We start from the raw sequence: 13,466 nt of genomic DNA on the forward strand, positions 1-13,466 counted from the left end.
TCGGGCCAGCAATCAATCTTATTGATTTGGTGATGGCTTTCCCTTATGGCCCAAGAAGCCTTCGCCTCCTCCGTCCGCCGGCGCCGTCTGCCATGTGACCGCTCACCGCTGCGCCGGCGATGGTATTGCCGTCCCCTGCTCTCCTCCCTGGCAGGGCTCAGAGGCCGCCTCTCTCGCCGCCGGGCACCCAGCCTTTGCTGCCTGCCTGCCTGTCTGCAGCAACAAGCTTCTTCAAGGAAACGAACAAAAGCTCATTGCCGTCGTCTTCCGTGCCCAATCTTCTTCACCAGTTCTAAGGTAAATACGCAAATACCACGTAAGAAACCACCTGTTCATCAAACTTGACTACATTCTCATTCCTCGTGCTAGCTACCAATTAAATTTGTCTTCCGCCCTTAGTCTTTTGCTTGCTGTATTAGTTCTTTCTGCAATAAAAAACTGAACTTCTATATACTAAAATATTGCCACCAACCAGACATCTAAACACATCTCCTCTTCTCTTTGCTGCTGTTTTCTTCTACAATCCTTTTTCTCCACTACATGAACTCGCCATTATCATACATATACTTTGCAGCCTTTTTATCACTACTTCCTGACGAGTAGCAGTTTTTATACATACTGTTCTACAGTTTATTAACTGTGCTCGTTACTACTAGCCACCAGGGAATATGTCCAAGCGACCAAGCAGCTTTTCCTGCTCCCTGAAACATGTTTCAAAAAAGGTCACGCACCATTTAACTGCTAAAGTGCTTAACTTTCTGAGAAGCATCAGTACATGACTAGTGCATACTGTCACAAATCTTGAGTGTCCATGAAATAGCTTTTAAATACTTGATCTGGAATTGAATTGAATAGTTTGAACAAACAGTTCACTTTTGTTTTCTTGAACCACTTCTTGTATGGATAAGATGAACTCATCAGACTATCAGAGGCGCCGATACGGTCAACTGTTAATAATGGGAGCTGGTCATGGTGATCAACGGTTGCCTTAATCCTTGTAATTCTCTCAAGTAATTAACAACTTGAACTAATAATTGCCATAAGGCAAGATAGATATTTTCCAGGAACAAATTTAACTATACCAGCACAGTCGTACCCTCTGGTTTGTATAATCTGGTAAACTATTTTCTTGAAAATATTAGTCTGATCTTGCCATGCTAGTGATTTACTGCTTCATTAGCCGTGATAGATGTTAAAGCTAATTACTTGGTCAGGTCATTCTTCGTATTGCTACTGGACTGGTTCCAGGTTGTTCTCTTGCAGTGTTATTTGAACTGCATATGGCTATGGATGAGACCATAATAATCCTTGATAAAGGTAGTTAATGGCTCTGCCTGCTTCCCTACATGATTTATTTTTTTAAAACAAATTCCTACATGATTTATGGAAAATTATTGACCTTGGCCTGAAATAAATACTAAATAACCTGCAGCAGAAGCTCTACAATTGACAAACACACTGAAAACTAAATTAACAATTTATGAGGTACTCTGCTTCTTATTTTACTCCTCAGCATGTTAGCTCTAACATGTAACTGGGTAAACAAACTCCTCGGGACTGTCAAAAGAAGTAGCAGTGGCAAACGTGAGAGAGATACTTAGGACAAACACCTGTGCTGACGCTTAAAAGCAACTCAACATAGCCTTTTTGCTTGTGTCCTTTATGCCTTTTTCTGAGCATCCGGTCCCTGGTAGAGTAAACAGCAATCACTGATGGAAGAAGCATCGTCCCCTTGTTTGTTGCCCCCGGCCCCAACCCCCCAAGTGAGCTCGGCTCCACACCGTATGCATGCTTGCTTCCTTCTACAGTTCTACCTCCAGAACTAGCCGCATTATTGTTGTTTCACTGTGGTTGCTTGCGGCTAGGGAATGGTCTTCATGTGTGGTTGGCTCTATGCCCAACTCAACTCATGAGTGTATTTTGCTTCGTCATGAGTGATGCATACAGGTGCAGCTTAGTCATGCCATATCAATTCCAGGCAAGAGACACGCCGCAATCATTGTTGCATATGCAGCCACTTCAGTCGGCGGCAGGATTGGTGTTCCCGATCCCAGTAGCAGCACGCAAGTTTGGAGTGGCTTCTGGCCATATCTCCACCAATTTTCCTTGCCCTAGTATTTCAGATTATGCTGCTGGCTGCCACCTAGTGGCATTCAGTCTGAACTCTGGAACCATGATAATGACTGTTTCTGCCTCTCTTTTTTAACTTTTTTTTTTCTGAAACGGATATTTTTAACTAGACATATAAAAAAAGATCTAGAAAGTACTTTGATTTTGGATTGAGCGACCCAGAGATATACAACTAGACATATAATGGAATTGAGCTTATAGAAATTAACCTCATTAAGAAAAGTTAAAAAAAATATACCTGTTGTTACATGATAACTAGACATGTAGGGATGCAATCCGATGTTTCTTACCTAAGCTTGGACAATGGTGGTAGGTGTGCAGGGGTGGGGTTGAATGCTCATAAGTTCAATCATATATAACACTAAGATTAGGAGTTAGAGTTAAAAACACTACACTTGGTTTCAGAAACAAATAAAAAAGGAGCTAAAACACTAGGAACAAGCAGCATTTAGAAAGGGTTGCTACTTTGATAGGGCATCTGGCTTAATATAGAGCACATCATCAGGGAAAGAGTATATCGAATTGAAATTTTTGTCCCCTGTTTTGGATGATACTACCTTTTCTTCTTGTGGATTAAAACAGAGCTTAATTTGTTCTATAGTTCTTTGAGTCAAATTCTGGATACATTTCACCTTGGTCATCCTGCACATTTTGAAGTTATTTATGCTGTTTTATGTATAAGACTATAGAAGTGAAACATCCCTCCCCTGCTACCATGCATGGAGCAGACAAATGGACAATAAAGAATCTTGATCTGAATTAAATGGCCTATGTCTTATTCTTTTGCATGCAGTCTAATGATTCGATTAATTTCTGAGATAGGCAGAATTAATATATTGTTTTCTTTTATATGAAACAAAAAATGGCGGATTTAATAACCAATGTGATTATATTTGGCAGCTGAGGGGTCTTGATCCATGAGTACATGATACAGACTTCTCCAGCGTGAAATGAACGCAATAATGAGGCAAGTACAAGGAGCCTTTTCCCTTATCTATCTCTTAGTTTCTTATGCATGTCAAGCGTTCAAAGTGCATCTCTCTCTATGAGACTTCACGTCTATATATTCCTTTATTTTATTTGTGTTGCTTGGATTAAGATTGACATATGAATGATTGTACATGCAGTGTGAAAACTGCAGTTGCGTATGGCGGATTACTAACTAGCTAGAGATTTAGAAGGGCTGCGAGCAGACATGATGGGGTCTCACATGAAGGCTTTCACGCAGGCATCATGTTATCTTCCTCTACAAACAAACATCACCCTCCCCTCTCTGTGTACTTAATTATACCCACTTCGATTCTCCTTCTCATCTCATTGCCCATCGATCTCATGCATGCATGCATGTTGTTGCCTGCCTGGTTCCCAACACACCTGCCTTTTCCACACCTTCCTTTTAAACCTCATACACGCGCAAATAATCTTATCATATTGTGGCTTGCCTCTTTTTTCACAGGAACTGCAGCCACTGACATGCAGGGCCGTATGTGTCCCATCTATCAGTATACACATCTGGGAAGTAGTTGAGAGGTGTGATGCAGACCATGCTTTTCTGGAGTGTGTAATGCTTGCATTGCTTTGAAGGGTGTGTGGACTGCACTGCATGGCCGGCTGGCTTGCGGTCAGGTGTATGTGGGGCTCTTGCACTATATAAGCCGGAAGCTCGATCAGTTGGTGGGAAGCATGCAATGCATACACGCATGTCTTTCTTTGCTGCTCCTATGCATGCTTTGCTATCTTTGATCCCTTAAAGCATCGGTCAGGAAGCATTGCCCTTCACTCTCTACATTGGCACCACTCCTTAAGGTGGTGTCGCTATCCGGCCCTTTCTCTCCTGTAATCTTTGTCATCTAGCTTGTGCTTGTTCCACATAATCCCTGGGCCATGATCACCAGCGTGTTCTCAGTGGTAGGTGAGTTATGTTACTGTTATCAACCTTTCTTTCATGTCATTAGTTACCATGATATTTGTGGACTTGTCATTTTTTTTTTCTTTTTACCTGTTCTCTAGATAGAAATTTCTTTAATTACTGCTAGCTGGTCAAACTCATTATAACCAATCTATATATGTTACCATTCTACGTATGTCCCTTCGAAAATAAATGATATGCCTTCGCTTCTTAACTCGTCCTTATACTGTTTGATGACTAATGAGAGAGGAGCTGCTAGCTTAGTTTTTTTTTTCCTGAACAGGCTAGTTAGACAGATTACTATTCCTAAAAATAAGTTAGTGATCTAAAGCTAAGCGTGAATAGGTGATCATGCAGCAGCTTCTCCCTAACTCCTAGTGAAGTACATACTTGTAGCGATGCAAATGGAATGTGCTGATAACTGTATGCATGATTAAACCGAGTTTTAGTTGTTTTGTTTTCTTTGGCCTGTTCGTTCATGATGATCTGAACAAGCTTTTGGTGCATTACCCTTTGATATTCCCCATATTGTTTCTTATGCTTATATACTTGGAATTATATTTGAGCTAATCTTATCTTAATTTCCAGTACAAATGTAGAGAGCATACATTCCACTCTAGATATACCCATTAGTTTGCTTACTATGGTATTCCTGTCGAGCTCTGCCTTATCAATTACGCTCCTTGTCCTTTGCATTGCTCATTTAGTCAGAACCGTAATGGAGAACCATACACGTCCCCATTCATAGATAGTTACACTGGGCTAGGATTTCTTATTGATGTGACCAGTGTAGTAACAAGGTGTGCCACTAATATCCTGGCCTGAAACTCATTGCCCGGCCCATTAATTGTAAATAGTGGATGAATTTTATGCTCCCAGTAATACGTGTATAGCCTATGGACCCAGAAACAGTAAACCATAGCTGACCTGCTTAAAGCCCTGAATGCATTTTATTCGAGCAAATTAGCTGTTTGCACAATTGCACATCTAAGGAGACAAAACAAATGCATGTATAGAATGCTATCTCAGTAAAAAAATTCGTCTATACCTTTGGTCTTGTTTCTAGAAACGAGGAATTACTGAATTAGGCATGTACTCTCTAGCTATTTTCTTTCTCGAGAGTAGAAGGAAAGAAGATTATTATTACTTAATGAGCTGATCCCTGTTAGGTTCACATCATCCCTGCATACAGAGAATGATGGTTCATCTTTCTGATCACATATAGGAAAACGATGGTTCACCTTCCTTATTAATTTTGATATATTTCCCCCCATCTTTTTCTATGTAGAACTGCTGGTACTTCTCTTTGCAGTTCTTTTTTTATTTTTATTCAGAAAAGGGTTAAAAGTATTGGAAACATATAGTAGTATGCGTGGGTAAGTGTACTGAAAAGTGTTGGGCAGTAATGCTTGAGGATCATAGCTGGCAAAAAAATGGTACGCAATATATATAGTCTCCATAGGTAAGTTGTGACAACTCATATAATTGGTTCTTTGAAAAAAGTTCAGATAAATAATTCCAAGTTCCACAAGGTTTCACTTAGCAAACTGAACTAAACTCTTCTTTATTGGTTATGGCATCCTCCTAATCAATACTGGTATGGATGTACTATTGTGTATATCGTTTGTGATCCAGAATGCATGTTTAAGCATATATATCAGTTTAAGATTCCATATTATCTAACTTGTCCTAATAGTATCCAGTCAAAGAAAAATGTGATGCCAAAGGTACTGTATATATAGAATCGCTGCAAAATGAAATATATAAATATGGTTATCTCGAGTTAATTGGTTGATAGACCAACAGTTCAGTATCACATAATAACTGAAAGAGTATCACCTATTACAAATCATGATTCATGAAGTTTCTAAGTTCTCCATGACCTTATTTATATAGAAACACGGTGTGATAAGTATATTCAGTACAACATCCTGAAGGACATAATAAGTAGTACACAGATACTCAACTCAATATATAGTCTTATTTACACGCCACTATGTAGATCAAATTACTTATATGTCCCAATTGATCCGATATGATAATCATCATATATTATTGTAGCTCTTAATATAATATTTTATATGAGGTGATATGTTTGATTAATTTCATCATCGTCACTTCCATGGATCAACTTGGCTGCTGGATGTTGACGTTGATGCATAATCGGTAGCCACCTCTTGCTTCTCATTTACCTGAAGGATATCTCCTTCATCAGTATAATCGACAACACCCTTTGCTGCATCGTCGTGACTAAGTTGAGATGCAACAAACTTGTCCAGAACTCTCCAATCAGTGACTTGGTCGACTGCATGCTCCATGAGCTGAACATGTTGGTGAGCATGGTGTGCTTTAGTTTGATGGTCTGGTGAGACCAAAAGAGAATGGAAGGATGGAGTCTCTAGCTCGTGAGGAATGGCATTGAGAATATGATGGCTTGGCATCTGGAATTGTAGCTTCAGTTCCCTCTTGTAGCTATTGTTCAGCATTTGGAGGTGTTGTTCTTGCAGCTGTGCTATGCTGTGGTGTGGTGGCATTCCACTCATGGGAGAGTTAAGGTCATGCATGAATGTTCCATCTTCATCGACATACCAGCATGGTGCATCATGGTCTGATTCTCTTCTTGTTGTTGGTAGTCGCTTTTTGAACACCCTACATACTACCCATCCTTCCTCCTGAAATATAGAAGATATATATGTTGAAAGATGTAGCTGATGAAGTATATGTGATCATTCAGAAAACAAAGACCATCTTAAATGTAAAACATTAAATGGTATAGTTCTTAATAGATTGAAACCCATGCCATCAATTTATTATCAAGTCCAGTGCCCTAATAGTGATCAGTAGATGAGCAATTCCATATGTTGCACACATGCATGTTCTAAATAAAATGCATGGAAGACACAGTACGCCACATCACGGAAAGCAGGAACAAAGTAATAAAGGAGAGATAGAGTGGCAATTAAATTCAGATAAATAAAGGAGAGATAGAGTGGCAATTAAATTCAGATAAGTTCTACTTTTATATAGGATAAACTTTGAGACGATGTGCATGAGTAGAGAATATATATCCTTCTAAATAACATTATAATTAAGTTTATAACAAATACACTTATCATTATACGGTTGCTGTTGGTATGTATGAATAAGATATATAAAAGATATATATATATATATATATAGCATGCATGACGATGGTATAAATTATAATGCATCTATATTTTCTTCATGATAATTCTAATCTGCAGGATAAAAAGCTGGCTGCTGTGAGTAACAACGACAATCTACACATGCAGGGTAATCAGCTGGCTGCTGATCGAGGGGATGCGATAAATATCAATATATACATATCACAACGACCAATATGTGTATATATGGCATGCATTATATTTTTGGATTGTCATGATCTGAACTTATGTATGATATATAGTGTAAAACTCCTTAATTGCTTGTATCATACTATACTGAATATAATGATCAAAACCTCATTGTATGATATATTTGGTAGGCAGTGAAAGAAATTAATTAATATAGATAATTAAGCTAGAGTAATTAATACAATGAAGTAAATAAATTAGAGCTTTGCTTTGCTTGCCTGGGGAGGGCCATTCTCATTGGTTTCAAGGCGGTACTCGTGCATGATCCAGTCAGACTTGTGGCCATTGGGAGCCCTGCCCTTGTAGTACACCAGCGTCTTCCTCATGCCCACCAGCTGCCGCTGCTTGTTGGCATAGATGGGCTTGTCTCTGCCGGTGGCCTTCCAAAACCCTGCAGCGGTGGCCCGGTTGGTCCGGGTGCCTGTCGGGTATTTCTTGTCTTTGTGGCTGAAGAAGTACCACTCGTTCTGCTCCTCCTCGCCAGGTCCTCCCAAGCTGCACTTCTCTGCCAATTGTAATAAGATGATGAGATTAAAACATCTATATATATCAGTGATAATAACATATATATAACAGTGTAAATGTACTGACCTTGGAGATCCCATGGCTCAATCTTGTAAAGATCGACATCTTTGATGACGTTGAGGTCGATCCTTCTTGAGGCTACCTTCTTCCTGAGGTAGTAGTCCACCAGCTCTTCGTCTGTCGGATGGAATCGAAAACCTGGAGGAACCAGCTGTTGCGTCTGCGCTTGTGTGCTGCTCATACCCATCTAGCTAGGTAGATAACTAGACTGATCAACCTGAAATTGCATGGATGCGACACATGATTCCACCATATGTTACGTTAAGTCGTTTACATCTTTTATCATGCATGCATGCATGCTAGCTAGTATATAGCAGGTACTATAAGACGACCGGGACCTAAATATTAAACCAATCGGCCTGCCAGGATGTAATGGATGAATGCATGCATATGTGTACCGTCGATCATAATTTTAACCCGCCATGGCAGCAGGCTAGGGTACGCATGTGATAATGGACAGATAAAAAGTAATACTCGAAGCAAGCATGATCATTTGCAGTAGTGACGCATGCACTACTAATGACTTCAATCCTTGCACTGCATGTGGTGTAGTATATATGTGGTACTGAGCATCACCACTCACTACTCTTTGTGGAATGTTTCCCCTGCTGCTGCTGTTGCTGCTCAAAGCTAACTTTCTCTCATCATACATGTCCTGGATGCAGGCCCTCGCTCCCTAGTGTGCAGGCTGGCTGGCCTGGCCTCTAGTGCATAGTAATGTATACATGCATTTCACCCAACATTGGATGGGGTCACCCCCTAAAGTGTGGCACTCACGCGCTAGGTGCATGCGTGTCTATGATCATATGTGCTAGCTACTACTTGGTGTGCATGATAAGCGTCGTCGTCATTTTTTGTATTGTTCTGATCGATGTTTGTTGGAGAGATGTGTTGATTATTTGGAACTGGTGTATGTACGTTCTTATCATATTATAGATTAATTAATTACCATACCATGGTCAGTCATGTGTGGCAGTAATATATTCTTAGTTTATTATTAATTAAGATAAGAAATGTTCGTTGCGTTTAAGTTAATTAGTACACCGTACCGCTAGCTGATGCACATTTGTAACTTGTACATATGCAAAAGAGAGCATGTGTGGCACATATATATGATTATCCTTCTTTTCTCCTATCTACAGATACTTTGTATATTGTTCATATATATGCTATGTATTATATTAGGTACAATATTTCGGCCTCACCCGGCCCTATTATTATATACACACACAGCAGGAGAGATCGTTGTGCATGCGTGAAACAAAACTCTTGGAAAAGGTTGAAAAATCCTTTGCTGAAAAACAAATTGTGTCCACCACACAGCCATATTCTCAAACTAAAAGAGGCAGGGATATATTCTTTCATTTAGTTTTCTTGTTTTAAATAATAAAACTCACATCATCTAAAAAATATGTTTTTTCTAAAATAAATAAGAAAAAACTCTGAATTAAACATTGATCAATCCAAGTAAGAAATGGTAATGGTTTCATTTTGAAACATGGCGTGTAGAACAAAAAAATAGTGTATATTTGCACTTGCAAATTCTACTTTCACCCATGGTGGTAAGTGATTAATCGTGCAAGCTGATCTGGCCCTTCGAAATTATTTCAAGGGAACAAAATCATTGCAGCGCCGTGTGTTTGTAGATTTGAAGAAGTAAAGATTATCTGTAATTTGATGCTGAATTTAGAGAGAGAGAGAGAGAGAGAGAGAGAGAGAGAGAGAGAGAGAGAGAGAGAGAGAGAGAGAGAGAGAGAGAGAGAGAGAGAGAGAACTAGTGCAAGAACACACTTCGTGCTATATAGCTTTTTCTTCTGCGATCAAGAACATCTTAGTCAGATTCAAACAAAACATCATATATATACTATATAGTGTCTATACATAATCGGACATTCCTATCTAGGGTTCCGGGGTCCGGTAAAATCTATATGCAAATCTAACATGAAAAGTAACATAATTAAGATGGAGAATATACCTTTCCCAAATCAGAGAGATGTGGCGAAACCTTGCAGAGAGATCTCTACTACTAGCTTTGGTAGTAGCTGAAGCTATAGTACGTGTGCATGGTGGAGACAGGAATGAACTTTTATTCTCTCTTCGTCGGTCTCCGATCCCTGTCTTGCTGCTGGTTGTTGTTCTCTCTCTAGGTCATTATCTGGTTCAGATCCCAAGAAGAATGTCACAGCAGATAGAGATTTTTTATACACGTACGTACAACAACAAGATTGATGACCAAAAAAGAAACTAATGATATCAACAGGATGAAAGCACACAACAAGCCACGTAGATCGAGATGAACCAAATAATAAAACGTTTAGAGAATAATCCAGGTGAAACAATATACTGCTTTAAGCTAGGTTTGAATAGTTCATATATAGTAGCATCGATCAGAGAGTAGCAGTATACCTACCTTGCTATAACATGCATGAGAGAGAGTTCATGGATCTGCATGAATCAGTGCATGCAAGCTCGATTGATCGACCTTGGCTAATCACGCACTAACTTGTTCCTCGATCTCTCTGCTGCCTCTCCCCTGACCTAGGTAGACAGAGAGAGAGGGAGGGAGATAAAAGGATGACTGCCGTGCAAACGGGAACGGGGAGGAACGGGGTTGCTGATCTGATCGATCCGATCCAACTAATAAATGGTGTGAACTGACGGGATTGATCTATCTCTCTTGTATGTATGGGAAAAAGGAAACCAAGCGGTGGCCGGATCGATCGGAGAGGAGAGTGAGCTAGCTGGAGTTAGAAACTCAATCGCAATCTATGGCCGCTATGGGAATATCAGGCAAAGGGAACAGTGAAAGAGAGATGGGAGATGAGGAAGAAGAGGAACTAGCTAGCAGAAGCTAGGGTACGGCGGTGCAGTCTGCCGGCTCTCTCTCGCTCGTAGTGGAAGGAGGGGAGGGAGGAGACGTAGAAGAACAGCGACCCCTTCCTTAACTTTGTCTAGTCCCGGCCCCACGCCCACACCGTGTGGGACCCGCGAGGGTGGGCCCCACCCCACCCGACCAGCACCAAACAAATCCCCCGTCCACTGCCTCGCGCCATCATTCCTTCCCTTCCATCCATCCCTTTCTTTAAGCTCTCTTCCTTCAGTCTCCCATTTTTAGTTTCTTTTCCCTAGATTGGAGTAATATAGACACAATTTATATGTAATATATATATATATATGTCTTACTCTTACTTGGACCGATCACTTAATTCCACCCAACCAAATTAGTGTTAGAAATTTAGACATATATACTATCACATATTTTAATCCAAAAGTAAATACTCCCACCATCCCACAAAGAGTGTCATTCTCACCTCCCAAGAAATCAAATATTTTCTACTTTGACCAATATAATATAAAAAATGTTAGGTTTTATGATGCATAATTAGTTAGTGTCATTAGATTATTAATCATTGAATATATTTTCATGATAAACTTATTTAGAGATATAAATATTGTTAATATTTTCTGTAAATCTAGTCAAACCTAATAAACTTTGGCCAATACGAATCTCATAGCAACACTCCTTTTGGGATAGAGAGTAAACATATTTATGGCAGTAACTATGCGAGTGTGTGATCTACTTGTAAAAGTAGACATTCTAAACATACTGATCAGAGGAGTAGACAAGACAATTAAAATAGTTGCAGTAGTATAACCAGAGGTGGTCGAAGGCATTGGTGACGTTGTTCTCACTGGTTAACATAGTAAAATTTGGTTTTTAAGTTATCATATTTTAGAATTCAAAATTAAAAATTGGATGTTTACATGGTAAATAAGTCTAAACTTGTAGAGGTCCACATGATCTACAACTTTGTAGTTTATAAGATTATGATTTGAAGTCATGCATTTAGAGTCCACAAATGCTCATTTTAAGTTGTATAGTACTAGGCAGATCTAAAAATTTGTAGTAATTTTTTTCATTTTAGATCATTTATGTCCAAAATATTCAATACAAGATTACTAAATGTTAATATAAAAAGATAGCATTCTTTATATTCACAAGTGAGTGTGTAATGTAGTGGTATGGAGATGTCGCGCGAGGCTAGAGCTCATGGTTTGAATCTCATGAAGCAAACATGCATGTATTTCATCACGCGAAAAATCACAAAACTTCGAACCACTATCCCTTGGGGGGGGGGGGGGGGGGGGGGGGGGGGGGGGGGGGGGGGGGGTGGTTCCTGATTTTTAACAAATGTTCTGCTAGCAGATCCCTCTGTAAATGACCTATTAACATAGACCATTTGATAGAGACAGTAGGCCTGCCCGTCTCTAGAAACGCTTTGTGAAATAGTGCAAGACAGAGTTTTGGATGTGTGCTCGTCCTGATAACTGTGCGTGTAGGTGCGTACACTAGAGAAGGCTGAGAGCGACATGAAGAGAGAACTGATTGTTAGAGATTGTGTTCACATGTGTGAGACGAGAGTTTTCTACTTGTCGACTCCATGGAGTCCGGGCATCCTCATCAAGGCCAAAACCCACACCCAAACAAGGGGTGGACCGAGCAGACTGATCAAGAGAGGAAACAGCCCCATGGAACTTGGCAAACAAAGCATGTTGATCTAGATAGAAATTGATACAGATACGTAATCCTATCTAGTACGAGTGATCGTGCTCTAACTGTTGCCCTTGTCTTTTCGGTTTGAGCGCTCGACCCAGGGCTAGGTGGCACAAGTCAGTGAAGCATTATTGAGTCTACCCTCAACATCATCGTTGTTATCTCCAATTTTCCGTGAAATCAGTCTGATCAACTAGGACCTGTTGCCTACTTCGCCTCACCGCGTGACCGTTTTGATCACCATTTGTGTTTGGGGTCCCGTGTGAAGTTCATACTCTAGTACTATATATGTGCCTTCTCTCTGATCAATGAGGCTACTGCTACTTGCCTTGCTACGTCGCAGCATCGCCACACATGGTCTTCTCCGTTGTTATTACATCCTCAATTCACTGCGGCTACATCCTCGACTACATTGTTGCATGAAACACGTGCATATGGTCTTCGATGGGTTGTTCATGTTCTTTGCCATCTTATTCGAGGACCACCGCCTCTGGATCATCACACCTTGCGCCAAATTATACAACGCCTTCTTGTTTCGTCTGGCTCAACTTCATCACCAGCTTCATTGTCCCTTTCCCGCCTACTTCATCTATTTTGATAACCGTGGGCTGCATCTGCATGCCTGCATCAACACCTTCTATCCCCGCAGGTCCCATCCTTACACTAAGATAATAACAAATGACATGTATATAGATGATGGGAATGAAGCCAGTAGCTAGTCTGAACGCCGAAAGAGATGGTTTTAATTGCTATATATTTGTGAGTGAGTATTCCACTTTAGCAACTTTTAGTTGTCATTTAGATGATACAGTATATGTTGGGGTTTAGTCCCACATCGTGTAGCGATGGTGGGGGAGCACAACATATAAGGTGGAAGAAGCCCCCACCTATCAGGCTAGTCTTTTGGGTTGGG

At 40.2% G+C, this 13,466-nt stretch overlaps 1 protein-coding gene and 1 long non-coding RNA gene across 2 annotated transcripts; one reads left to right on the top strand and one right to left on the bottom strand.

Annotated features, from left to right (window-relative positions):
• Positions 1-253: 253 nt before the first annotated feature.
• On the top strand, positions 254-3,812 carry LOC136528269 (uncharacterized). Its single transcript, XR_010777037.1, has 4 exons — positions 254-297; positions 1,215-1,317; positions 3,031-3,097; positions 3,258-3,812. It is a non-coding gene; the product is annotated as an uncharacterized lncRNA (long non-coding RNA).
• Positions 3,809-10,870, bottom strand: LOC136528268 (NAC domain-containing protein 105-like). Its single transcript, XM_066521197.1, has 5 exons — positions 10,409-10,870; positions 9,974-10,153; positions 8,005-8,215; positions 7,632-7,918; positions 3,809-6,711 (listed from the first exon to the last, which is right to left on the bottom strand). The coding sequence occupies exons 3-5, from the start codon at positions 8,183-8,185 to the stop codon at positions 6,154-6,156; spliced, it is 1,026 nt and encodes a 341-aa protein (XP_066377294.1). The 5' UTR covers positions 8,186-8,215; positions 9,974-10,153; positions 10,409-10,870; the 3' UTR covers positions 3,809-6,153.
• Positions 10,871-13,466: the final 2,596 nt, after the last annotated feature.

This window comes from Miscanthus floridulus, chromosome 19 (assembly GCF_019320115.1).
Source record: "Miscanthus floridulus cultivar M001 chromosome 19, ASM1932011v1, whole genome shotgun sequence".
NCBI lineage: Eukaryota > Viridiplantae > Streptophyta > Magnoliopsida > Poales > Poaceae > Miscanthus > Miscanthus floridulus.